Below are 27,052 nucleotides of genomic sequence, written 5' to 3' on the forward strand. Positions count from 1 at the left end.
CTCTTGTTTCTTTATTACAGTGGTTGTTGTTTGACTGACTACAGGCTGAGTGTGTTTCTCAGAATAGAGAAGAGTTTGGTTGGAGACCTGCTGCAGGGACTTGGACAGATTAATCTTATCAGACAGATAATATTTTATTTTATCTAACCCTAACCCCCTAACCCTAACCCTTTATTTCTGTCAGCCATGAACACCCTTATCCTAAGGGATAATTCTGGTTTATTACTTGAGTTTTATTTATGTAGTTTTGGCCATCATTACTATTGGTAATCACCTTGGCAAACGTGGTGAGATTGCTAAAAAGAAGTCTGAAGGGTCGAGAAACACGAGCAGTCGATTAGACAGGTTGGAAACAAACCTCCAGGTTAGCCAAACTTATTTGGAGAGAAAACGAAGATGAAAAGTACTGTTGGAAATATCCATCACAGTTTCAGAATCAGAATCAGAAATACTTTATTGATCCCCGTGGGGGAAATTGCACAGTACTGGTGCTCCGGTTCAAGATTAGAAAGCAGCATAAATTTAGAAATAAAAGTATGTACAAAATATAAAAATAAGAAATATCAAATAAAAATATACACATTTACAATATTTAAGTGAAATAAAAGTAAAAAATATATACAACAGCAATGTATATATATATGAAGTGAAGGTGCTCTTTTGCCTGACCAGTATGTCATGGAGAGGATGTGAGACATTGTCCAAGATGACCTGCAGCTTGGACAGCATCCTCCTCTCTGACACAACCGTCAGAGAGTCCAGCTCCACCCCCACAACGTCACTGGCCTTGCGGATCAGTTTATTGAGTCTAATTGGAGTCCGCCACCCTCAGCCTGCTGCCCCAGCATGCAACAGCATAGAGGATAGCACTGGCCACCACAGACTCATAGAATCAGAATCAGAATCAGAAACTGTTTATTGCCAAGTAACATACATTACAAGGAATTTGCCGTGGTCTGATGGTGCTATTGTTTCGATAACAAATAAGTAGAATATAAACGGTAAAATAAGAATAAAAATAAAAATAAGATAAATAACACACAGTGCAGTGACCAGAATAAAGTAAAGTGTCCAGAAGGGGGTGGGTGCGTTAATGTAACGCAGTGGGGACAGGGGTGATAATTAATTGTTAATATAACGTATAACTTGTGTTTGTGTTCTGGGGGGGGGGTGGGGGTCAGTGTGAGTTTGTCAGGTTGACTGCAGAGGGGAAGAAACTGTTTTTGTGGCGGGAGGTTTTGGTCCTGATGGACCGCAGCCTCCTGCCAGAGGGGGGGGGGGTCCGACAGATGGTGTCCGGGGTGGGAGGGGTCAGCAGCGATCTTCCCTGCTCTCCTCAGGGTCCTGGAGGAGTACAGGTCCTGAAGAGATGGAAGGTTGCAGCCGATCACCCTCTCTGCAGAGCGGATGATACGCTGCAATCTGCGTCTGTCCTTGGTGGAGGCAGCAGCGTACCAGACAGTGATGGAGGAGGTGAGGATGGACTCTATGATGGCAGTGTAGAAGTGAACCAGCATTGTTTGTGGCAGGTTAAACTTCCTCAGCTGCCTCAGGAAGTACATCCTCTGTTGGGCTTTCTTGATGAGGGAGCTGATGTTCAGCTCCCACCGGAGGTCCTGGCTGATGATGGAGCCCAGGAAATGGAAGGACTCCACAGTGTCCACTGGAGAGTCGCACAGGGTGATGGGGGTGGGTGGGGCTGCGCTCTTCCTAAAGTCAACAACCATCTCCACTGTCTTTGAAGCGTTAAGCTCCAGGTTGTTGCTGTTGCACCAGGTCACCAGGTGATCAATCTCCCACCTGTAGGCAGACTCATCCTCTCCAGAGATGAGTCCGATGAGTGTGGTGTCGTCCACGAACTTCAGGAGCTTGACAGACTGGTGACTGGAGGTGCAGCTGTTGGTGTAGAGGGAGAAGAGTAGAGGAGAAAGAACGCAGCCTTGAGGGGAGCCGGTGCTGACCGCCCGCGAGTCTGAGACATGTTTCCCCAGCTTCACGTGCTGCTTCCTGTCAGACAGGAAATCTGTGATCCACCTGCAGGTGGGGTCAGGCACGTTCAGCTGGGAGAGCTTGTCCTGAAGAAGAGCCGGGATGATCGTGTTGAAGGCAGAGCTGAAGTCCACAAACAGGATCCTGGCATAGGATCCTGCGGAGTCCAGGTGCTGGAGGATGAAGTGTAGGGCCAAGTTGACGGCGTCGTCTACAGACCTGTTGGCTCTGTAGGCGAACTGCAGGGGGTCCAGCAGAGGGTCGGTGATGGATTTGAGGTGGGACAAAACCAGGCGTTCAAATGATTTCATGACCACAGAGGTCAGGGCGACGGGTCTGTAGTCATTTAATCCTGTGGGCCCTGGTTTTTTGGGGACGGGGATGATGGTGGAGGCCTTGAAGCAGGCTGGCACGTGGCATATCTCCAGTGAGGTGTTGAAGATGTCCGTGAACACCGGAGACAGCTGATCGGCGCAGCTCTTCAGGCAGGATGGGGAGATGGAGTCTGGTCCAGCAGCTTTCCGGGGGTTTTGTCTCTTGAAGAGCCTGTTCACATCTCTTTCAAGGACAGACAGAGGTGTCGATGTTGGAGGAGGGGGGGGGTACTGTGGGGGGCAGCTATGGTGGTAAGAGGTATAAGAGTTCAGCCCCAGGTGTGATGAGGGGGTTGGGGCTGTTGGACTGGAGCTGGTGGGTGATGGTGAGGGGGATGGTGTCAGGACTGTCCCATTGTCTTTCAAAGCGACAGTAGAAGTCGTTGAGGCTGTTGGCGAGGCGTCGGTCGTTAGCAGAGTTGGGGGCTCTTGGCTTGTAGTTGGTGATCTGCCTGAGCCCCCTCCACACAGAGGCAGAGTCGTTGGAGGAGAACTGATTTTGTAGTCTCTCTGAGTACAGTCGTTTAGCTTCCCTCACCGCCTTGCTAAACTTGTACTTGGCTTCCTTAAACTCTGCTCTGTTGCCACTCTTAAACGCCTCTTCCTTTTCCAACCTCAACTGTCGCAGTCTTGCTGTGAACCAGGGTTTGTCCTTGTTATAACTCACCCGGGTCCGAGTTGGTATGCAGCAGTCCTCACAGAAGCTGATATATGAAGTCACAGCCTCTGTGTACTCATCCAGACTGTTGGTAGCAGTCCTGAAAACATCCCAGTCAGTACAGTCCAAACACGCCTTCAGGTCCTCTGCAGTTTCACTGGTCCACTTCTTCGATGTTCTCGCGACAGGCTTAGAAAGTTTTAATTTCTGCCTGTATGCAGGAATCAGGTGGACCATGTCGTGGTCAGAGTGTCCCAGTGCAGCGCGGGTGACAGCGTGAAAAGCATTACTGACTGTGGTGTAACAGTGATCCAGAGTGTTCCCCTCCCTGGTGGGGCATTTAATAAACTGTTTGTATTTGGGGAGTTCACATCCTCAGCATAGTCCGGCAGATGTTGAAGGACCTCTGCCGCCTCAGAAAATAGAGACAGCTCTTGCCCTACTTGTAGAGGGCATTAGTGTTCTTAACCCAGTCCAGTTTATTGTCAGTGTGAACTCCCAGGTACTTGTAATCCTCTACAATGTCCACACTCACCCCCTGGATGGAAACAGGGGTCATCGGCACCGTGGTCCTCCTCAGATCCACAGTCAGTTCCTTTGTCTTTGTCACATTGAGCTTCAGGTGGTTCTGCACAGCAGCCCTGTACTCCTCCTCATCACCCTTACTGATACATCCAACTATTGCTGAGTCATCAGAAAACTTCTGAAGATGGCAGGTCTCTGTGTAGTAGCCGAAGTCTGTGGTGTACATGGTGAAGAGGAAGGGAGAGAGGACAGTCCCCTGCGGGGCCCCGGTGTGCTGACCACTCTGTCCGAAATACAGTGTTGTAAGCGCACATACTGTCTGCCAGTCAGGTAGTTGACAATCCAGGACACGAGGGGGCATCCATCTGCATCTCCGGCAGCTTCTCACCCAGTAGAGCCAGACGGATGGTGTTGAATGCACTGGAGAAGTCAAAAAACATGACTTTCACAGTGCTCGCTGGCTTATCCAGGTGGGCATAGACGCAATTGAGCAGGTAGATGACATTCTGGCATCCTCAACTCCAAGTCGGGGCTGATAGGCGAACTGAAGGGGGTTCAGGTGTGGCTTGACCATGGGCCAGAGCTGCTCCAGGACGAGTCTCTCGAGGGTCTTCATGACGTGGGAGGTCAGTGCCACGGGTCTGTAGTCCTTGGAACCACTGGGACGCGGCATCTTCGGCACAGGAACGAGGCAGGACGTCTTGAATGCATTCAGGTGTTAAGTCTGTAGACGGGTCATCGCGGAGTGAATGACGTCACACGCCGACGTTGGGTTGGCAGAAGGGGGGGATGTAAACAGCCACAACAATGGCATGTGAGAATTCCCTGGGCAAATAGTACGGCCTAAGTCCAACCGCCAACAGTTCAATGTCCGGGCAACAGACACGATCCTTGATGGTGATGTGGGAAGGATTGCACCACCTGTTGTTAACGAGAACGGCAAGCCCCCCTCCTTTATACTTACCGCTCCCGGTGCAATCCCTGAGGATTTGTCGGCCCGGACAGTCTGAAAGCCGTCGATGGATACGTTGTCGTCAGGAATGTCCTGGTGCAGTCATGTCTCCGTAAAGCACATTAAACTACACTCCTGGTACTCCCTCTGACTCCTGGCCAGCGCCGTTAGCTCATCCATCTTGGTTGCCAGCGATCTCACGTTGCCCATGATGAGAGAGGGAAGACACGGCTTATATCTCCTCTTCTCCATAAGCCTATGTTGTCTTGACCCACCTCTCTTCCCTCATCACTTCGTTCCCCCTCTGCATCCTCTGTGTGTTTTTCTCCAGATTTCAGCGGGGATCTCCGATGTTCTGGTCTCCAAGCTGGCCGGCTTCAGAGCGATCAGCTGATCTCTGAAGTAAACAATGCGGCCCAGAAGTTGCTGCGCGACTGTGCGATGTTTAAGTGAAAGTAATTCCAGAGTGAAAAAAAGTACCAGAACTCTCTCCACCAGATGCATGTTTGGAGAGGGCACAACTTCAAAAAGTCAGTACTTTAAAAAGTACTGAGTTAAATAAGGAATAAAGGAGAAAAGTAAGAAAAAAAAGAAAACAAACTGTTACAGGCTGCATGCACGGTCGGCGCATGCGCACTAAGTTGGACCCAAATGCAGGAGACAGAAGAGGCAGTCAAAATAACAAGGTCTTAACTTGAACAGTACTCAAAAAATTAAGTAAACTTCTCTGGAGCAAAAATAAACCGAGGCAAGGCTCTAAAAACTAAAATGGCTCTAGAGTACTTGAGAGTGATGTTCAGGTGCTGTGGAGACTTCTCCTCCGTCCTCTCTGCTGTGGTTGGCTCCACTCCCTGCTTAGCTGTAAAGCGCTTTGGGAACCTTGAAGGTTGAAAAGCGCTATATAAGTGAGATCATTTACCATTTATTTACCATTTTTATTCATGCTCCCGATGGAGACCAGCACCTTGCATGGCAGTTCAGTCGCCATTGGTGTGTGAATGTGTGAGTGAATGGGTGAATGAGACTTAGCTGTAAAGCGCTTTGGGAACCGTGAAGGTTGAAAAGTGCTATATAGGTGAGATCATTTACCATTTATGGTTTATTTACCATTTTTATTTATGTTGCAACAGCAGATTCAGCAGCACCTCAAAAATAAAACCAAAATTATCTACACGGATATATTCCACGAGCTGGTTAAATGCATTTTTGAAGTTCGCAACAAGGCTTTAATGAGCAAGCGTTCTCTCTCTTGATACTTGACAGTGTGCTACGGATACAATTCAATCAGTACCTTTTAAATGTAGTGAAGTTTGATACCCAGACCTGGTTCACTGTAGTGCATGAAGTGTTAGTGTTTTGTGGCTGTGTGTTTCAGGAAGTCTCAGTTCCCAGCAGACTCAGAAAACCTACCGCACTCTGCCATTCAGGACTGTGGAGATCAGCAGCACTGACAGCTCTGGCTGTGACGGTGAGACACACCATCCTCAGCGTGTCAGTCAAATGATTTTTATTACATGCATTGGGTACTGGGCAGCATTTTGTAAATAGAAGCAAGTACCGTTTACACATTTGTACTTTTCTATAGATATTTCTACATTCAAAGTCTGAGATTGACTCAAAGAGATGTGAGTTATTATATATTTTCGATGCAGGAAAAGAGAACCTGGCTCTTCTCCTGCGGCGTGTAAAAGACTTGAAGACTAACGTGAGGAAATCAGCACTGCAGGTACTGGGATCTGAGCTTTACCCCCACAGCCTCATGTTTCAAATCCAAATAAAGATGTTTGTTGATGAATGTTTTTCACCCCGGATGCAGTATCAGAATCAGAAACTGTTTATTGCCAAGTAACATACATTACAAGGAATTTGCTGTGGTCTGAAGGTGCTATTGTTTTGATAACAAATAAGTAGAATATAAAAGCTAAAATAAGAATAAAAGGTGCAGGAAATTCGGGAAACAAATCCACTGGAGTTGTTCCCCTGATGTTCATGAGCTCTTCTCTGGTGAAAGAGCTCCGTGAACCAAAACAAAAAACACAGTTTACAAACAAAACAAGGCAAAACAATGTGTTCCAACAGACCGAGGCAGCCATCCGCGGCGCCATCTTGGATCAAGAATGCAGTATGCATTATGCTTGTGGTAAACAAAGAGATGGACAGATGACCTTTAACCTCTGTGCTCTGCCATCCTGCCACAGGCCCTGGTGGGTCTTCTGAAACACGATGTGATCCCCTTGAACTGGGAGAACCTGGCTACACTGTCGGAGCGCTGCAGAGACCCTGCTGTGTCTGTGAAGAAGAAGGCCCTGCAGTGTGTAGGAGAGCTGCTTGCGGTGAGTCTCAACCAGCAGCTCCGAGAGACAGTAAAACTGACAGCAGAACATAGAAAATTTGAAACAAATATCAGTCAAAATTTTGTAGCGTTAGTACCGCTTAATAAAGGAAGCACCAAAATTATGTACCATAGGCCTAAATACTAACAGGTACAAAATTAAGTAGGGGATGACACTCAACTTCGGTTGTCAGGAATAGTCAATATTTATACTAAATAAGACAATTTAACTTGCATTGAATTCACGACAGGGCACCAGGAAAAATGATTAATTTTTTAAATAATTAATTGAGTCTCAGTTATGGAGGTTGCTACTAAGCTCTTGACTGGTAAACAGAGACCGTAACACTTGATACACACAACCCAATCGAGTACTTTCTAAAAGAAACGTTTATTGAACTATTCACTACACAGACAACTAATAACTACTAAACATACAAATGGATGAATAAATGCAATGAATACAGCGTACTGTGTACTCTGCACGTTGGCCTCCAGTGGAATGTAAACACGGACCAGAATGAATGAAGCGAACTCACTGGGGGAGTAGTAAGGTTTGCAGTTAATGAAAAAGGTTTCCAGGGAAGGAGAGCAATGCCGTTGGATCACTGTCACATCGTTACACCAGCTACTGTTGATGTAAAAACAAATACCTCCACCCTTTGTTTTCCGGAGAGGTGTGCGTCGCGGTCCGCTCAGAGTAGCTGGAATCCGTCCAGCTGCAGCGTCGCGTTGGGAGTTCTTTCACACAGCCATGTCTCCGTGAAGCACAAAACAGCAGATGAATAAAAGTCCTTGTTTCTCCTCATCAGTAGCTGGAGTTCGTCCATCTTATTTCCCAGTGAGCGCACGTTTGAGAGAAATATTTCGGGTAGCGGTGTGCGTTGTCCTTGCCAGCGGAGACGCATGAGCGCACCGGCACGCTTCCCTCTACATCGAGCTGCAAAGGTGAGAGCACCTTTGACCAGAATGTCCCACAAAACAGCTGAGGGTGCAAGAAATTCGGGAAACAAATCCGCTGGAGTTGTTCCCCTGATGTTTATGAGCTCTTCCCTGGTGAAAGAGCTCCGTGAACCAAAACAAAAAACATTTACAAACAAAACAAGGTAAAACAATGCGCTCCAACAGACCGAGGCAGCCATCCGCTGCGCCATCTTGGATGTACATGTGTTAATAACTTTTTATTGCCAAAAAAATGATTTCTATGTGAAGGAGGCGCTACCGTGTGCCTGAGCCTCTCTTCTTGTTCAACTGTCCTATAGTGCAAACACTGTGCAACACTACTTAACTTTATCTTAGGAATGGAGTCCGCTAATGTCAACAAACGGCTAGCACCCAAAACACAGTCTAACCCAAAGTCCATGCAACGTGTTTGCTAACCCAGACTAATTGCTAGCTAGCTAATGTATGTTAGTGGGTTCACTGTTTTTAGTGGATAGCATCAGCTAATTCATCCAGACTCCCAGGGCTAATCTGGTAAACTGGCTAGCTTGCAGTGTGCAAATCACTTTATCAGCTAACGATGCGAAGCAACCAACGCCAGATCCATGCAGCGTAGCTAAGTTACAGCTAGCTGGTTAACCTTAGCTTGCTTACTTGATAACGTTATGGACAGCAAAATACTATCTGAGTGGTCCGTAAGTTGCCTAGCTTCACGAGCTAACGTGAGCCATGATACTAACTAATGTGTTATGACAGTGTTGATTTTAGCCAACAATAATGGTACAAAGCAGGTATATTAAAGTAGGCAGTTTTATTTTGGCATCACTGGGCAAAAAAACATAATAAGCTTTCAGTCTATTGTAATCCAAGTGGTCTGAGAGGAAACTAGACTTCTGCTCCTCCTCATGGCTCTGTTTTCAGGCTTCAGAAAATCTAGCCCATGACAGGATATTTTGGCCAATCACAGGTCATTTCAGAGACAGCATTCCTATTGGATGTTAACCCTACCTCTACTAATGCAGATGTGCGTGTACAGCTGTTCAGAACGAGATAGTCTGATACAATGGCGGAAAATACAGCAGGAAATGTTGGTATGGCAATTGAATGTAACTTTATAGCTATGAAAAAAGCAACCGGTTGACCCAATGAACTCCTGGGCTGGCTGGCTGGCAATTGCCAGTAGTCAAGATCAAGCTTGTGTTGCGTGTACGTTTGAAGCGCGTGGACGTGTCATTGCACGTCTGATAGGCGGGTGTACAACAGAAAGGAAAGAGCTGTATTAAAAGATTGTGGTGGTCTTTTTGTCTTTTCCAGAAAACTGCCTACCCCAGGTTTAATGTTTATAGGATTGGGCGATTGGATGAATATACCAGCGGTAGTTTTTTGGGGGGGCGATTTTTGTCATTTTATTTGGCTAATTTAATGCCCTGCATCTTAAGTAGGAGTGAAAGCCGCTGCTCAGCTACAGACTCTCCTTCAGCGAGCTAACCTAGATAGGCCAGCAGTGACAGAGAAAGGCAGTGGGGGAAAACACTGTGTAACGTTAGAGCCAGAATATTTAACTTGGTGGATTAAGGGTTTATTTCGACCAAAACAGAGTCGGTGATTGTTGGAACAGTGGAAAGACTTCACTAACAAAAACAAATCGGATAGGAAGTGACTGAGAGTTACAGAAAACCAGGGCAACGACTTTATATATATATATATATATATATATGTATACGTATAAAAACACATGTATTGCTACAACTAACAATGACAAGGACATAACGACAGCTAACTAGCCACATAAGTCTAGTGAATCCCTCCTATGTTCAAAACAGAACAGAAGAGGGATTAAATGAATACAGATAGTGAAGAGTGACAGTCACTGGAGGCAGCTGGTTAAGCGGTGATTGAGATCAGTTTGGTTAGGAAGGTCAGTTGTAATTTCTGAATTAATTCACCTGGTAAGCAGAAATGAAGCGTAGCCTACTTGCGTTTCCATCAGGTCGTCTGTGGCAGGAGGATTAAAAACACAGTGTTGTAGTTGCAGAGGTGTGGAGTTTAAAGAGGACCTTTTATGCTTTTCCTTATTTTCTGTCATATGTATAATACATATACAATCAAGCTACTCTTTTGGTGTCCCAGAATAAAGATATAGAGCTGGAAATGAGCATAATGCCTCCTCTTTAAAGTGTGTTAACCCCACTAAAACCAAATGGCTTTAATGTCAACAGAATATACGCACTGCACCTAGAACGTTAAAACAATTAAACAATATGCACCAAATTGCATTGGAGCATTAGACAGCATTCTCATGAACTTGAACAGCAAGTATGGTGTATTCGTTCGTCACCGTGGCTAGCAACAGACTAGCAAAGAAAATGTGTGCTTCAACTCACTGTTTCAAACAATAATAACTTTCTGTTATTTTCTCTGATCACCAGGCCAAACCAGAGTGCAGTGTGGTGCAGAAAGCATGGCTGCAGGGTGTGGTGCCTGCTGTGGTGGACTCTGAGAACTCTGTGCAGGACAAGGCCTTGGAGGCTCTGGACCAGGTGCTGCTCAGCCAGGTCAAACCATACTCTGCCAGCCGCCACCTGGATGCCAGTCAGAGGCTGACCTGGAGCCTGCTGGGCCTGCTCTGTCATGAGTGCCAGAACCTCAGGTTGGACCATCTACATTCAGTCCAGTTTGTGTTTCGCACTAAATTAGAACACATCATACAGCAGAAATTGTGTGAACACTTTTATTTAAAAAAAATAATAATTTAAATTCAGATTGAAAATAGTCAAAGCATAATGAATGCTGCATGTTAGCACAAAATATTAGGTATTAGCAGTCATTTCAACAGTCTTTACTGACCGTCAAATAGCTTTATTGCTTGAAACATGATCACTTCACCACTGCTGTTGCTAATATTGTTTTTTATTCTGGGTCTACAGCCGATATTTCAGCAGGGCCTTCACCATCTGGTCCAAACAGAGCAAGTTCACACAGACGTTCATCACCAACCTGATTTCACACACTGAGGCAGATCATGCTACTGGGGCTTGGCTGCTGCTCTCCAAGGTTGTTGCCTCATCCCCCAGATTGCCTTACAGCAAGATCCTGGACGCTTGGGACAGCATGGTCAGGTAAAGGACATATATTATTTATTTACAATATTTACATTGAGTTTTATTTTCAGCTGAGAATCCAGTATTACCTAGATGATCTTTTAAAATGTATTTTTGCTCTTAGTTCAAAGGATGTAACCGTGACAACCTGCTGTCACATCCTGTGTGTGATTGGAGACATCTCAGCTCATTTGAATGAAGATACCAAGGACAGGATCGTTAGTAAGTGACTGTGGTATGAGATGATGGGAAAGTCTGGAATATCTGAAATGTCATAATCTCTCAATTCAATTAAATTCAGTATGCTTTATTGGCATGATTGTCAGGTGAGTAATATGGCCAAAATGTCAGGGATAATACAATTCAATAATGAAATGATCATGAAGGGCAAAAAATGCAGTTCATTAAAGCTGGAGTGTGGAACTTTCGTCTTCCCCGTCTGGCGTATGCCCAAAAATGTTTCCGTAACCCAGAGTCATGTAGAGAGAGAGAGTTGCGTCAACCAGTTCTGTCTCTCTGTATTTACCATGGATGTATTATATTTACGCATTCTAATTGCCTGCCAAGAACTTCCTGGATCCATCTGCAGTCTACATGAATCACATGAGGATCAAATATTTTGAACTTCCTTGATGCAGCTCTGTCACTACATGCCTCTGCTGTAGCCATGGTTGTAGCCAACTGCGTCGCTGTGGTTGCTCCCACATTCAACTCTGGCAAACCAATTGCTGCTAGCGTAAAATGCATCACTACTGTGTGTGTGTGTGTGTGTGTGAGATAGGCTATGTCAAGATAATTATATGTTGTTTTAATGATGTGTAACATGCTCAGTATGCTGCATGTCCGTCTCTAAATAGAATTTTGCTTTTCACTCATCTGGTTCTGTGAAATTTGGGATTAACAAATCAAATTTCTTAAAATATTCAACTCGATATCATTATATTTGTCACATTTTAAGAGGAAGTGCATATCTGTCTGTGCCTCACCTGTCATGCAGTGCAGACTCTTGCCAGGACTTGTTGTGTTGTCCTCTCTCTGTTGCTGGACTGTGGTCACTGAGTCTGTATGTGGTCAGGATCTGTCTCTGACAGTAAGGAGATACTCTGACCATTTGTATTGATGGTTAAGGTTAGGGTTAAGTTCAGAGTTATTTTGATTCTTACAGTGTTCCAGATAGGTATCTTTAGTTAATTTAATAATTTGGTTTACTCTGATTAGTGGTTGGAAAGCAGTGCTGGTCTGAGGTTGAACAGTATTGGGTGTTATTTGATCAGTAAGTCTCAGGACCAGCTGACAGAAGGGACTCTTTTGTTGGTTCAGTTCTTGGGTTTGTAGTGCCTGAGATCTCAGTGTGTCTTGGAAGCTTAATTTGAGATGTGACCAAAATTTAAGTGTTCTTTTTTTTAATGTTATGTAATGTTTGTAAAATGTTCTTCTAATTGCATAAAATGTTCTCCATGCTTTCTGTTTCAGTGTATTCACTGCCAGACCAAAGTTACCTAAGGCAGGTTTTCTAATTTGAATTGATATTTGATTTCCTGAGATCTGTGCTTCTTTTGGAAGATCATGATTTTAGATTTGTTAAGGTGCAGCATGGTGGTGCAGTTGCACTTGAGGTAGAGCGGGTATGTCGAAGTGTCCTTGAACCCTAAGTTGCTCCCAATGGAGGCCAGCACCTTGCTTGGCAGCTTGGTTGCCAATGGTGTGTGTGTGTGTGTGTGTGTGTGTGTGTGTGGGTGTGGGTGGGTGGGTGAATGATACCTGATCTGTAAAGCGCTTTTGTAACCATTAAAGCTACAGTAGGCAATATTATTGAAATATAATTTTGGTTGAAATAACGAATTCTGACCATTGCATGCCACTAACAATATGTAATTGAAGGGCTCCTCCCGTGTGTCTGTGAGCACCCGCCCCTTTGTATTTAGGTTTTTTTTTTTTAAAGTGGACAAACAACCAATCAGGGTAATCAGGGGTTCTGTGTTTTGATTCCTCTCTTCCAACAGTTCTGATTCACACTTCAATCCAGAAGGTGGAACCTTCTGTAGAAGTCCTTGTTTGTACCCTTGCCCTTGTGTGAGTCGATGAGATTGGCCAATTACGTGCTAGCTAAACCTGATTGGTTGTTTGATTCAGACCTGGTCCAGTATTTTAAAAAACTAAATACAAAGGGGCGGGTGCTAACAGACACACATTTTCCTTCAATTAAATATTGTTAGTGACATGCAATGGTCAAAACCAGGTCAACACCAGGTCATCAGCATGGAGCAGGAATTTAACTTCCTTATTGTTAAGGGTTTGGCCAGGGGTTTTAGATTGCTCCAACACTAGGTCATTAATGTAGATGTTAAATAGAGTTGGAGACAAGCTGTTGTCCTGAAAGATGCCTCTCCCGTGTGTGAAGAGATCTGTAATTTTGTTTCTAATTTACTTCATTATGTCATAAAGTTTACCCCCTACACCGATTAGGAGAATTTTATAATATAATCCCTCTTGCCAAATAGAATGAAAAGCCTTTTTAAAAATAAAACATACAAAAATCTTACCCTTGTTTTTTTAATGTACGTGATGATTAATTAGTGTGTATAGTGTAAATTTGGTCAGTAATGCAGTGATTTGGTAAAAAGCCAATTTGCCCTTTATTCAGAACGTCTTGTTCCATAAGGAAGGCCAGCATCCGGGCCTTGACAATGCTGCAAAAAACCTTCCCCAGAATATATTATATATTTTTTGCTGTTTTATAATTCTTTCTTTGTAATTAGATAATTAAAGCTGTTCCGCCATTGTATCAGACGATCTCGTTCTGAACAGCCATGCACGCACATCTGCATTCGTAGAGGTAGGGTTAACAGCCAATAGGACATTTTTGCAGTCCTTGTACCACTCTTTCTTTTTCATTCTCTGTTTAGATGCAGAGCTGTTCTTAGTAAGAGCTGTTTTACTGGCTGATTTATAATAAATACAATTCATGCCATGTTTAATTGGTTTGCTTGAAACTGCGAGGAATGTGTTAGTTAGATCAGTGATTTCAGGTGAAGTGATTACATTTTTAAATCTAACTTCACCATCATTCATTTATATTGATTTATTTTATGTCATTTATGTCATTTACAGGGCTCAGGTTCTGTTATTGTCTTATGTACAGCTAATTTTACATTTAACATTTATCTGGCAGTAATCGGATAGGTGGGGTCCGTGGTCTGACAGTGAATGTGACAGTGAGGGAATAGTCAACTACACTAGTCCCAAGAGCTGAACAATATGTGAAACTATAAACTGCTCCAGGAGGGCAATCCCAGAAGCATGTGGCAAGGTCTATGACAGATTGCAAGATTACCCCCTCTGTACCAACATCATCAAGTTTGCTGATCACACAGCTGTGGTAGGTCTGATCACAGATAACAATGAAAAGGTCTACCTGGAGGAAGTAGAGGACCTGACCCACTGGTGTCAGGACAATAACCTACTCCTGAACATCAACAAGCCTAAGCAAGTAGGGAACTACACCCCCATACTGCATACTGACTCAGTGGTAAGAGAAGCAAGGCAGAGACAGTTTCACCTCAGACACCTGAGGAAATTCTGGGTATTCCCTCAAATAATGAGGAATTTCTACTTCTGCACCATCGAGAGCGTCATAATGGGGAGCATCACTGCCTGGTACTGAAAACGGCACTGAACAGACACTTCCTCTAATTTGAAATGACTAGTTTTTGGGCTGCTTTGCTTTCTATTTGAAGGCTACAGGCCAATATTTAGTTTGTAACTCTTATACTAGGGCAGCGTATATCCCTAAATAATGTAATGAAATCTGAAATGACAGAGCTGAACTTGAAGTTGAAATAAATGTTCCTTATTTCAATGAATGTTTTACACTGTAGGAGGAAGTGCATCTCTGTCTCAGCCTCACCAGTCAGTGACCACAACAGTGACTGTTTTCTTTTGGTTGCCATGTTTCTTTGTATCTTCCTTTTTCGATTGCCGGTTCGTAGTCACTGATCCTGTCTCTCTCTCTCCAGATGATCTGATGTCTTGGTTGAAGACTTTTACTTTGTCTCTGGAGGTGATCTGTGCTGCTGTGGAGACTCTTCATCAACTTGGCCGCAGTGAAGACATCAAACAGACTCAGGTGGGAGATCTTGTCCTGAATTTACAGTATCTGTGCAGCAATCAAGCTGTCTTTCTGCATAGTTTCATATTTAGAAATGTTAGAGTGCAAGATGTAAACCAAAGGTAACCCTTGTTAGTAGCTATGTTAGTAAAGGTCTAACACTAGACAAAAACTAAATGAAAGTTTTTCATCTTTACTGATGCTATTTGCATCAGTGCATAGGAGTATGATGCTTAAATGTTCATTTATAAGCAGATGAGAAATACAAAAATACAAAATCAGGGTTCCAACTAGAGCTGCAACGATTAGTCGATAAGCCAATTGAAATAAAATAGATTACCAACTATTCTGATAATTGATTGTCTTTTTTGCTGGGTCCAGCTTTTTAAATGTAAGGATTTTCTGCTTTTCTTTTGTCATTTATGATGGTTAATGAAGAGTCTTTGGGTTTTGGACTGTTGGTTGGACAAAACAATTTGAAGATGTCACTTTGGCCTCTGGAAAATTATAATGAGCGTCTTTCACAATTTTTTCACATTTTAAAGACTAAACGATGAATTGATTAATCGTGAAAATGTTTGGCAGATTAATCGATAATGAAAATAATCGTTAGTTGCAGCCCTATTTAGAAAACAATCTAGAAAACCCTGTAGAGTCTTATCAAGAGCTTATCAAGAACAGAGAGACAATTGTCCTGCAGTCAAGAGATAGTCAGCCTTGTATAAGTGATAAAGATGTATGTTTAAAATGATTGTTTGGGCCTTCAATAAAAAGACACAAATGTATATTGTGGCAGTCTTTAAAGACTCATGGTCTGGGGCTTCACCAGTGGCAATCTGATATTAATGATTCATTTTTTTAAATGATAGTTTCTGTCATATGGGATTTCTGTTGTTTTTTGCAGGCTTTTCTGAACCAGCACTGCGGTGAGTTGGTGTCTGTCTGCGAGGCTTATTTGGCTGGCATCATCCTGAGTGAAAAAGGAGCCCAGAACCTCAATGAGGAGTTGATGGTGAGAGCTAACCCTTCGCTGGCTTTCCTTTCTTACCCCAACACATTCTTTACCATGCAGGTTAAAAGTCAGCTTTCAGTTGCTGTTGTTGGATAAACTTCAACCTTAAAGATGTCTGGTTTTTTGCAAGTATGTTTTATTTTATTTGACTTCAACTGTGTACAGCAGTTGTGACACACATAATTCTCACAACTATCTGCTGCTCACCCTGGTAATATGAGATAGGAGCAAGGATCAGGCAGACAGCCAGCAGATACAATGATTATTTTTGGTTGCGTCGGTTAATGGCAACACCTGTGCTGTGTGATCAGATATATCAATTTTAAAATGTGTGGTCACAGACAAAGTTAGAGACAACAGAAAGTTGTTTTATTAACTTCACTGTCACACAGATGCCTGTGAATGAGCTACACACACACACACACACACACACACTCAGTTACTGTGCCGAGTGTCAGCCTGAAAGAAAATAGATTGCCAACTAAACTGTAAACTGTATGCAAGATTTTGGACCAGAACAACTTTCTGATACAAGCTATCGAGGAGTGAGGAAATAATAAATAAAAGACTTGGAAGGTACTCCAAGCTGTAAAGCGCTTTGGGAACTGTTAAAGTTCAAAAGCGCTATGTAACTGAAGTCCATTTACTTGTATTGAGCTTCTGATATAACTGAAAATATTCTCTCTTCCAGGTAAAACACCTACACACCCTCGGTGTGGCGTCACTCCATTGTCCTGCCAAGGTTGGCAAAAGGACAGTGCTGCTGGTGGAATCTGTCCTCACAACACATTCTAACAAACTGGCAGGTAGGGAGGGTGGACATCTAAGAAACAAAGATACTGTGCTCTAGGATCTGAGCTAACTTTTCCCTGTGCGTTCTGATTGAACAGCTAGACTCCTGGTTTGGAGGTTAGAAGAAAGAGAATTAGTGAGAGTAGTGGTGTTATCAGGCTTAATCTTCCTGTGTTAAAACAGTGCAAAGGTGAGAGAGTGCAGAGCATGGGTGAGGTCACACCAGTGAGACGATGAAATACAGTCCGGGAAGTCCAGTTTAAGTAGCAATAATGTGTTTAAAGTTTTACCAAATGCCAAAACACTGTACAGTGGTTTGTAATAGGACTGCCCCCTGAAAGTATAAGAGTCGAGCAGCTTTTTTCTTTTCTTTTCTTTTTTTTTGGTCAATCAGTGTGGTCAATCTTCTTCTGGGGACATTTCAGTATTCCAGAAATATATCGTATTAAGCTCACGGCAATTTAACAGTCTTATTTTGTGTTGGCAAAAAATGTACTTACACATTTCTGATCTGTCATTAGCATGGTCACCATATAGGGCTTGTTTATAATATTACTTAATGTAGCTATCACCCTGAATGTCCCGACAAACCCTGTTCAAAAATCTGGCAGTTCAAAAAAGTATCCTATATGGTAAAAAAAAGTACGAGTAGTTGAATATTCATATTGAACAGCCAACCAGGCTGGGCTTAGTGCCGCCCAAGACGAGTGTGATTAGTTTAAAGAAATACAAACAAGCCAGAGCGTTTTTTCCCCCTATACCAGAAAGATAAAGGGTTCAACCAGACCTTTCGTACAGACATAGGTCTGGCTTTGCAGCACTAGTGATTGGCCAATACAGAGTTGTGCCGGATGACATCACGTTGCAGCAAAACGATAAACAGTAAATTAATCAAATTCAGTTTCATATCGCTCTTTTCCAAGCTAAGTTACTGTAGCTGTCATATCCCGTAGCGTACACTGGCTAGAGGATGGGGCGGGGCGGCTGTGCTCAGGGCTCAGAGGCACTGGGTGCTGCCCCTCGGCAAGCTTCCAGGAAGAAAGTGGGCTTTTAGGGAAGGGGGCCTTAAACAGTCAGGAGCTAAAACGGCTTGTTTCAGACAGGATGAACTGAAAGGCTGCATGAAGGGCCAGTGTAAGATGAATATGGACTTTTTTTAAAACTGTGAATTATGCAAAGCTACTTTAGTGCAGTCCCAAAATAAAAATAAAGAGCTGGAAATTAGCATAATAGGTCCCCTTTAAAGATTAAACTTGATGTCTTGAAAAATTACATTACAGAATAAGAAAATTACTAGTTTTCTTCTATTACATAAGAACCTGATATTGAAAAGTATATTTCTTCGGTGAGTGCATTGATCTGTGCCACAGTGGCTACCCCTAGGTAGGAGGTAGTATCAAAAAGTAAAAATAGATAAATAAATCAAACCCTACACAGCTTTGCAGCTTTAAAATGTAATAGAGGAAAACATTAAATGTAGTCTGTGGTAACATTGTTCAATTCAGTTAAGTTTTTATTTATATAGTGCCAAATCACAACAAAAGTCATCTCATGACAGGTCTAGACTGTACTCTTTAGAAATGGTTATGATGGTTGACATGGCTGACTTGTTCTTTATGTTGGTCATTGACAGGGTGCCAGGAGGAGCTACCAGCCTCGCTGCCTCTGTCTCAATTCAAAGCAAACTCTCTGCCTACCAGAGTCAGGGCGCACGGAGTCATCACTTTAGGTAAACTGTCCATCTCTCACTTTATGTCTGCTTTCTCTATGTCTCTTTCAGTAATGTCTGAGAAACATTATTTATAATAGGACACAAAACGATAGCCTTATCCTCCATGCATTTCTGCCGTCTCATCATACATTTAATTTTTCCTGTCTGGTTCAGGTAAATTGTGTCTGCAGCATGAGGAGCTAGTCCAGAAGTACCTGCCGGTGTTTGCCAGGGAGCTGGAGGTTGGCACGGAGGTTGCTGTGCGCAACAATGTGGTGGTCATTATGTGTGATCTGTGTGTTCGATACACCAACATCGTGGATCACTACATCCCCAACATCTCTGCCTGTCTGCAAGACAATGAAGCTGTCATAAGGGAGCAGACTCTCATTATGCTGACCAACCTGCTCCAGGTGGGAACTGTTCTACACATTCTACACCCAAGAATTCTCTCTTCTCATCTCTGTTGAGAGTTGCACATGCACAGTACTGATCGGGAAGTGACAAGCCCACGCTGCTTTGTTTGGAAACGAAGAAATGACTGAAAGCGCTGCACACAACGAAGAGAAGGAGTTGGTAAAAAAGACCGGTACAACTTCCATTATGGCCCTGTTCATACCTCGTATTAACATGCGTCCTGGGTGATCCGATCACAAGTGGATTCCTCCAAGTACGTCTGTGCGCACCTGACATTAACATGCGTCTCCTCATGTGTCTCAAGGGACCTCTTGTGATCGGATCTCACTTCCTCAAAGAACCAAATATGTTGTTGTTTTTAACCTGAATTTGGTGAATTTGCTGTTTATCAGACCGCAAATGTCCTACTAATAGGGTTAATAGTACAGTAACATGCAGTTGCCATACCAATGCTTTACCCCTTCAGAAGCATTTATATTGAAAAATGGATGTATACCTTTGTCGTCCATGCTTCAAATTATACCGTGAAATAAGGCTATTTACAGATATTAGGCCATACCGCCCAGCCCTAATTCAAGGCATTTTCAGCTCTTATGCATTTGTCAAACATCAATGTAAATGACCTGGACTTTGACACCAAGAAATTAACAATTAAAAACCACTGTGAGACAAATGTTTACCAGCACCAGACAGTTTAACCAAGATTGTAAGTAATGACATCATTGCTGACATGGAAGCACTAGATTGGACAGCAAAGGTTACCACATTTTAATATTTGACTTGGTGGAAGATTCTGCACTGATTGACTCAGCATTCCTCCTTCATGCTAAATAGGCTATTCTCTGGGAATCTTTTAGCAGGTTATGTCAATGTCTATCTCTAATGGCCTTTGTTCTTTTTTCTAGGAGGAATTTGTGAAATGGAAGGGCTCCCTCTTTTTTCGCTTCATGGTGGCGCTTGTCGACCCAGTCCCTTCCATCGGCAGGTAAATAATTAGTAAAGTAAATAAGTAGTAAATTGGTAAAGTAAAGTAAATAAGTAAAGTAAATAATTTTAGAATGTAAAAAACATTTAAAAACTATGTTGACCTTAAGATACCTGTAGGCACCAAAGTGCTGGCAGTGTTGGAAACTCAGCAGCAACGTCCTATTCTGTGGATCTTTAGTATCCAATTCTACCAAGGCTGCATGATGTATTGTATGATTTTTTAAAAAATAAACACATAGCAAAGCGCTGGTATATCACAGTGGCACTTTTTAATTGGGTATGCATGACATGATAATAGGGAATGCAAATGTTTTTATTTTTTAGGTCTAGGTAGTATGTACAGCACACATACCGTGACAACCTGGGTTTTATGTGATCTCCCCAGGCATTGCACATTGCTCATGAACAAATAAATATACACACTGCTTGTGTCTAATATTGCTCTGAGCACCTGAAGAAATCCACCATAATATCAAACGTAAGTGCCTGCTGTTTCCTTTCCCAGTCTGTGTGAATACTGCCTGCTCCACCTGCTGCTGAAGAAGAACCCAGAGATGTTCAGCCAGCACTTCATAGAGTGTATCTTCCACTTCAACTCCTACAGCAAACATAAGTCCTACAACAAGTTCCCTCAAAGTGAGAGGTAGGAAGCTGTGGGGATTATTTCTGTCATCCAGTTCACATTTGGCTTTATTTCTCTGATTATTTTCAAAGATGATACTTTAAACTCACCGGTGCATTCATGTTTTTTTTTTCCAACTGAAGCAGTACATTATGTATCCTGTTACAATACATGCAAGAATTATTTGTAAAGTATGTTAAATCTCTTTTTGTTCATTCATTGACTTTTTAAAAACAAATCTGTGCAGAGAAAAGGTTCGATTCTCCCTGAAAGGATCTCAGCACCGTGAGAAGCGCTTTCGAATCTACCGCTTTCTTTTGGAGTACTTCACAGACACCCAGCGCTTCAACATCACCAACAAGATCAACCAGGCGGTCTTAGGTGAGCATATATGTGGACTGAGAAGTAAAACCAAAGCAAGAAACCACTCATGCATAGAAGCACAAATTATGTTTCCTGCTCTGCCTAGTCTAAATGTTTTTCTTTCCCTGGTGATGACTTGAATGATAAAATTAACTCTAGTTCTTCTCCATTAAAGGTGTTTTATGAACAGTAAACACCTTGGGGCCTCGGAACTTGTTTTCTTTGTGAATACTGGACTGTTAGTAAGCACAGATTTGGGCCTAGAGCAGTATTAACCTGAAAAAAATCACTTGTAACCTCTTACCTTTTTCTATCCCAGTATGCTTTGCAGATGAGGAGCTGCCTCTGGATGGAGATGGTGCTGAAATTTTGTCAGAGACTTTCAGCATCTTGAGTCTGAAGGAGATGAAGCTGCAGGCTATATCTACTCCAGCAGGAGGCGCTGCAGGGGAGGATCCTGAGGAGGAGAACATGGCCACCATGGCTAAGGCTGTCCTGCAGGCAGCACAGAAGAAGGTGGTGTCACAGGTGAGCAATGTTGCACATAAAAAGAAAAATTATGTTCCTTTACAACTGTAATTACTCATGCTTTACATTACTTTTTTTTACATTACATGTCAATTTGGAGGGATTTACTGACCATCCAGCAGCAGCTAGTTTAGCCTCAGTGACTGCACACAGCTCTCCAGAAGTCCCAACCTCAGCTGCTCGGTTCACACTCCCACCAAATCTAAAACAACTAGGTGACTCCTGAATGTAGGTGTACCAGGGGCTACAATTAGAGGACAGCTAAGATCCACAACATTTGAAAAAGACAACTTTGGCATTACCAGGAGTCAAGTTTCTCCTCTTTTGGTAGACGCTAACCACCTCCCAATACCTAAGGTAATCACGTTACTAAGTAATGCATTACTGCCCAACAATAGTAACAGAACTACGACTAAAAATAATAACTTTAGTGGTGAGAGTCAAGCGGGCCCATGGCAGCAGCAGCCAGGCGTACCAGGACCACGATCCACAGGAACCTGCGAGACAACAAAGCACAAAGAAACTCCGGGGAAGATATGAAGTTAGTAACATGCATTGGAGGGACATGAATGTGTAAAGATGTAGAGGGAGAGGAGGAAAGCTCAGTGCATCATGGGAAGTCCCCCAGCAGGCCTATAGCAGCATAACTAGGGGCTGGTCCAGGCAGGCCTGAGCCAGCCCTAACTATAACCGTTATCAAAAAGCAAAGTTTTAAGCCTACTGTTAAAAGTAGAGAGTGTGTCTGCCTCCCAGACCCAAACTGGTAGCTGATTCCACAGGAGAGGAGCTTGATAGCTGAAGGCTCTAGCTCCTGTTCTGCTTTTGGAGACTCCACAACCACAAGCAACCCTGTATTCTGGGAGCGCAGTTCTCTAGTGGGGCAATAGGGTACTATGAGCTCTTTAAGATATGATGGTACCTGACCAGTAAGAGCTTTGTAGGTCAGCAGAAGGATTTTAAACTCTATTCTGGATTTTTCAGGGAGCCAGTGCAGCGAAGCTAATACAGGAGAAATATGATCTCTTTTCCTGGTTCCTGTCAGTACACGTGCCGCAGCATTCTGGATCAGCTGGAGAGTCTTCAGGGACTTATTGGGACAGCCTGATAATAAGGAATTGCAATAGTCCAGCCTAGACGTGACAAATGCATGGACTAATTATTCTGCATCTGTTTGAGACAGGATCTTCCTGATTTTTGCAATGTTACGGAGGTGAAAGAAGGCAGTCCTTGAAGTTTGTTTTACGTAGGAGTTAAAGGACATGTCCTGATCAAAGACAACTCCGAGATTCCTCACTGTGGCGCTGGAGACCAGGGCAATGCCATCTAGGGTAACAATATCCTTAGATACTGTGTTTCTGAGGTGTTCAGGGCCAAGAACAATAACTTCTGTCTTGTCTGAGTTAAACATCAGATGATTGCAGGTCATCCAGGTCTTTATGTCCTTAAGGCATGCTTGGAGCTTGGCTAACTGATGAGGTTCTTCTGGCTTGATCGATAAATATAACTGGGTATCGTCCGCATAGCAATGAAAATGTATGTATGAGTGTTTTCTAATAATATCTCCGAAAGGAAGCATATATAAAGGTGAATAGTATTGGTCCAAGCACAGAACCTTGTGGAACTCCATGACTGACTTTGGAGGATTCATCGTTAACATGTACAAACTGAGATCAATCTGATAAATACGACTTAAACCAGCTTAGTGCGGTTCCTTTGATGCCAATTAAATGTTTCAGTCTCTGTAATAGGATATGATGGTCAATGGTGTCAAATGCAGCACTAAGGTCTAACAAAAAACAATCTAAATATATATCAGGTTTTACAGCTGTTTCTGAGATTCCTATGTTTGAAGGTAAGGTAGCACCTGAAGACAGGAGGTGATCGATTCTGTCTCTAATAGTTAGAATTAAAGAAGCTCATGAAGTCGTTACTGCTGAGGGTTATAGGAATACATGGCTCATTAGAGCTGTGACTCTCTGTCAGCCAGGCTACAGTGCTGAAGAGAAGGCCCCAGGTGTTCTTGTTCTCTTCTATTAATGATGAGTAATAGGCTGCTCTGGCTTTACAGAGGGCCTTCCTATAAGTTTTAAGACTATCTTGCCAAATTAAACGTGATTCCTCCAGTTTGGTGGAGCGCGATTTCCTTTCAAGTTTCTGAACTGATTGCTTTAATTTGCGGGTTTGGGTGTTATACCGTGGAGCTGACTTTCTTTGTTTTATTATCTTCTTTTTAAGAGGGGCAATAGAGTCAAGTGTCAATCGCATTGAGCCTGCGACACTGTCAACAAGATCGTCCATTTGGGAGGGACTAAGTTTAGCATAGGAGTCCCCAGTTGTATTGAGACATGGCATTGGATTAAATGCCGATGGATCACTTCCTTAAATTTAGCTATAGCACTATCAGATAGATATGTGGTGTAGGTTTTTTTTTGCCTAATGGTGTGTAGTCCAGTAATAGGAATTCAAAAGTTATTAAATAATAGTCCGATAACAAAGGGTTCTGTGAAAAGCCAATTAGATGTTCAATTTCAAGTCCATATGTCAGACCCAGGTCGAGGGTGTGATTAAAACAGTGAGTGGGTTTCTGCACCCTCTGACAGAAGCTGATCAAATCCAATAATGAGAGAAATGCAGTACCAAGGCTATCCTTATCAACATCCACATGAATATTAAAATCACCTGCGATAATTACTTTGTCTGTTTTAAGGACTAAACCTGATAAAAAAAAAAAGTTTTGACCTGGAGCGCGATAGACTATAACAAATAAGACTGGCTTCAGTGTTTTCCAGATTGTGAGTGAAAGACTAAGAACAAGGCTTTCAAATTAGTTATAATCCAGTTTACGTCTAGAGTTCATCAACAGGCTTGAGTCAAAAATGCCTCCTATTATCGCTAAAGGAGGCGGGGGAATAACTAAACATCTGACACACCGAGCAGGACAGAGCAGGAGAGTGAGAAGGAGAGATAGAAGTCATCGCTGGCTGCTAAGCTAATGTAAGATTAGCAAAAAAGTCGCTAAAGGAAGGAGAGAACTATCAGTGTTAAGCGGAACTAGTGTGCGTTTAAATGGTTAGTGGCTTATTAGCCTCTGTAATGAAATATATAACAAACAAATATAACTTGTTTGAGGTTAGAGCAGCCAAACACGGGCTACCAGTGACACAGAAACCAGAAGTGAAGCAATACGCTTACCGCAGTCGTCAGTACGTCAGACCATCATAAGTTTCCTACTGGAAAGTACCAGCTGTTAAATACCATTAGAAAATTCTGTGGGGCTTTCAGAGGAGCTCCTTTCAGCTTCCTACTTTGATCCACAGGTCCAGAAGAAGGCCTTCATAGAGAACACAGTTCCTCTCATCATCAGCCTGAAGAGCCTGCTAGAGCGAAAACGCTCCCCTGTCCTCAGAGACCTCATGGCTTACCTCCAGGTGAGACCACAGCATGGACTGCACACTCTTATATTCATATTAATTAAGGGATATTGGTGTGAAAAGAAGATCTACAAAGATTTACATGAGCAGCATTCGATGTTACCGAGTCCACTTCCTGAAGAGTAGAATGTAATGCAGTAACAAGACAGGTTATGTTCATATTTCCACTCATCCAGTGAAGGGAAATTGAGCCACTAAAAAAAGAGAAAGTTATGCATGACCCTGAGGTAAGCAGCAACCTTTGTGTGACACTACTCCATGCATGACATGATGCCGTTGTTCCCATCAGGTGACGATGCAGGACTACCGCAACGAGGTGAAGGTGTTTTTCTCTGGAGATGAGCAGCTGGCGGCTGAGGTGGAGTTTGCTCTGAAGACAGCTGAGAAGGAGAGAGAGATGGAGGAACAGATGGACAATTGCAGCCTGACAGGAGGCGCCAGGACTCCCACTGCACAGGTCAGAACACACCACATACATAACCCAACACTGAGAGTTCAGATATTAAGTGAAACTAAAAATAGACCATTACATTACCATTACTATTGTGATGTTATTTATTGTTGTAAGTGTTTAAGAATTGTTGATTCTTTTAAGAAGTTATTGTAATTAAATTGTTATTTTCTTACATTAATGGCATGTACAGGCCAGTTTCTTGGAGTTCCCCACAGTCAGTGGAAGTCTCATGGTGATTCTGCTCTCTCCTCAGCATTCAGTCAAGGGCTCTCCCGTCAGGTCCAGGCCCCTGCCCTCATTTAGCTTTGCCACACCGCAGCCACCACGACCAAACCCCCTATCTGCCAGACTGGCACACACTGACAAGTAGGTTTCCCACCACCACCCTGAGTCCAGTAATTTCATGTGTCCAATAATCAGTACATAGTGCAGACTGTTGTTGAACATAATGCTAATGGTCAAAGTTCAGCTTGGATGAAGTTAATTAAAGGACTATGCCAGGTTGTTTTGTATTATTATTTTATTTGATAGTTCATAGTGCAGATACAGACAGGAAACATTGGGAAAGGTGGGGGGCATGCAACAAACGACGGTATTGAATCATGGGCATTGCAAGTAGGCGTCTCCACTAGGTCCCCCTGTGTTTGGCATTTGTAATGTTTTTTTCCCACTTTTTAGGATTCCACTGGTTTTCCTTCATTTCAGTACAGAGAAAAAAGACGTGTGTGTGTGTGTGTTTGTTTTATCAGCCGTGTGCACAGATCCAGACAAGAGGAACATGTCCAGTCTAAGTCAATTGCTCTGGAAGGAACAGGTACAACACGCTGGAGGTTTAAGGAAACTCAGCTGAAATTCTGAAAGTGTGGCAGTGGAAGAGGTTGCAGTTAGGAGTTCAAGGTTCAGGGGTCACAGCCACCCAAAAAAATAATAAATAAAATATTCCGGTGAATTTGGAAGACCATTCTGTCTGAGCACCAACACATAGATTTTTCACGAAACAGTCAACAACCAAAAGAACAAATCAATTGAGGTCAAATGTTTTCATGTGTATTAGTTTTAAACAGATTATCTCATTCTGGGCCATCTGAATTGAAATTTTCAAATGGGATAATTCAGATTCACGAAACACAAGGTCAAGATTTCAGAATCCAAATTTGTACCTGAATTTGCCTTGTGGAAGAGTTACATTTATTCTCCTGCAGAACATTGTCATTGACGGACAAAATATTTCAGAAAGTTTTATTAATTATAACATTAACTTTACTACAGTGTCAAGTGGCTATGATCAGTATTTTCATATTAATGATGGATCACATAATTACTTGTATGTGAAAGTTGTCACTCATGGTGATGAACAAACAGAATTATCACCAACTCTGCAGTTCCCCTCAGCTCTACAAAGTTTTACTTTTTACTGTTTTGGTTCTCTCACTGTTCTCATAGCATTGTTTTTGACCGATAGAATGTAGCTGTTGTCAAGCAGCCAAAATACTCCTGGACCCATTGTTTCGGGTTATACAAGACCACCACCTCTCCATTGAAAGGATGGTCACAAAGAACCAAATAGTGAATCTTAGAGCACCTAACTAAGAGTAAAGACAGCTTCTTCGCCTCTATAGTGGCATTAGCAAATGACTCTGAAGGCAGCACTGCTCTCTCAAGTACAGTACAGTTTTTTTAAGTTATAGAAAAGGTGTAATTTAATTATTTTATATCATTCCCATCTGATTATCATAAACATTTAGTTTTCATAT

The 27,052-nt window shown here is 42.8% G+C and overlaps 1 protein-coding gene across 1 annotated transcript in view; it reads left to right on the plus strand.

The window, feature by feature from the left end:
* ncapd3 (non-SMC condensin II complex, subunit D3) overlaps positions 1-27,052 on the plus strand; it is a 45,752-nt gene that overhangs the window by 16,830 nt on the left and 1,870 nt on the right. The window contains exons 13-31 of the mRNA XM_070916166.1: positions 5,874-5,966; positions 6,151-6,224; positions 6,697-6,831; positions 10,202-10,422; positions 10,700-10,891; positions 10,998-11,095; positions 14,890-14,999; positions 15,886-15,993; positions 16,685-16,799; positions 18,419-18,514; positions 18,671-18,909; positions 19,819-19,898; positions 20,406-20,543; positions 20,770-20,903; positions 21,205-21,413; positions 24,731-24,841; positions 25,134-25,301; positions 25,552-25,664; positions 26,048-26,112. Of these exons, the coding sequence (XP_070772267.1) occupies positions 5,874-5,966; positions 6,151-6,224; positions 6,697-6,831; positions 10,202-10,422; positions 10,700-10,891; positions 10,998-11,095; positions 14,890-14,999; positions 15,886-15,993; positions 16,685-16,799; positions 18,419-18,514; positions 18,671-18,909; positions 19,819-19,898; positions 20,406-20,543; positions 20,770-20,903; positions 21,205-21,413; positions 24,731-24,841; positions 25,134-25,301; positions 25,552-25,664; positions 26,048-26,112 (2,499 nt within the window). The remainder of the gene's footprint in view (positions 1-5,873; positions 5,967-6,150; positions 6,225-6,696; positions 6,832-10,201; positions 10,423-10,699; positions 10,892-10,997; positions 11,096-14,889; positions 15,000-15,885; positions 15,994-16,684; positions 16,800-18,418; positions 18,515-18,670; positions 18,910-19,818; positions 19,899-20,405; positions 20,544-20,769; positions 20,904-21,204; positions 21,414-24,730; positions 24,842-25,133; positions 25,302-25,551; positions 25,665-26,047; positions 26,113-27,052) is intronic.

Source organism: Enoplosus armatus, chromosome 12, assembly GCF_043641665.1.
Source record: "Enoplosus armatus isolate fEnoArm2 chromosome 12, fEnoArm2.hap1, whole genome shotgun sequence".
In the NCBI taxonomy this organism is placed as follows: domain Eukaryota; kingdom Metazoa; phylum Chordata; class Actinopteri; order Centrarchiformes; family Enoplosidae; genus Enoplosus; species Enoplosus armatus.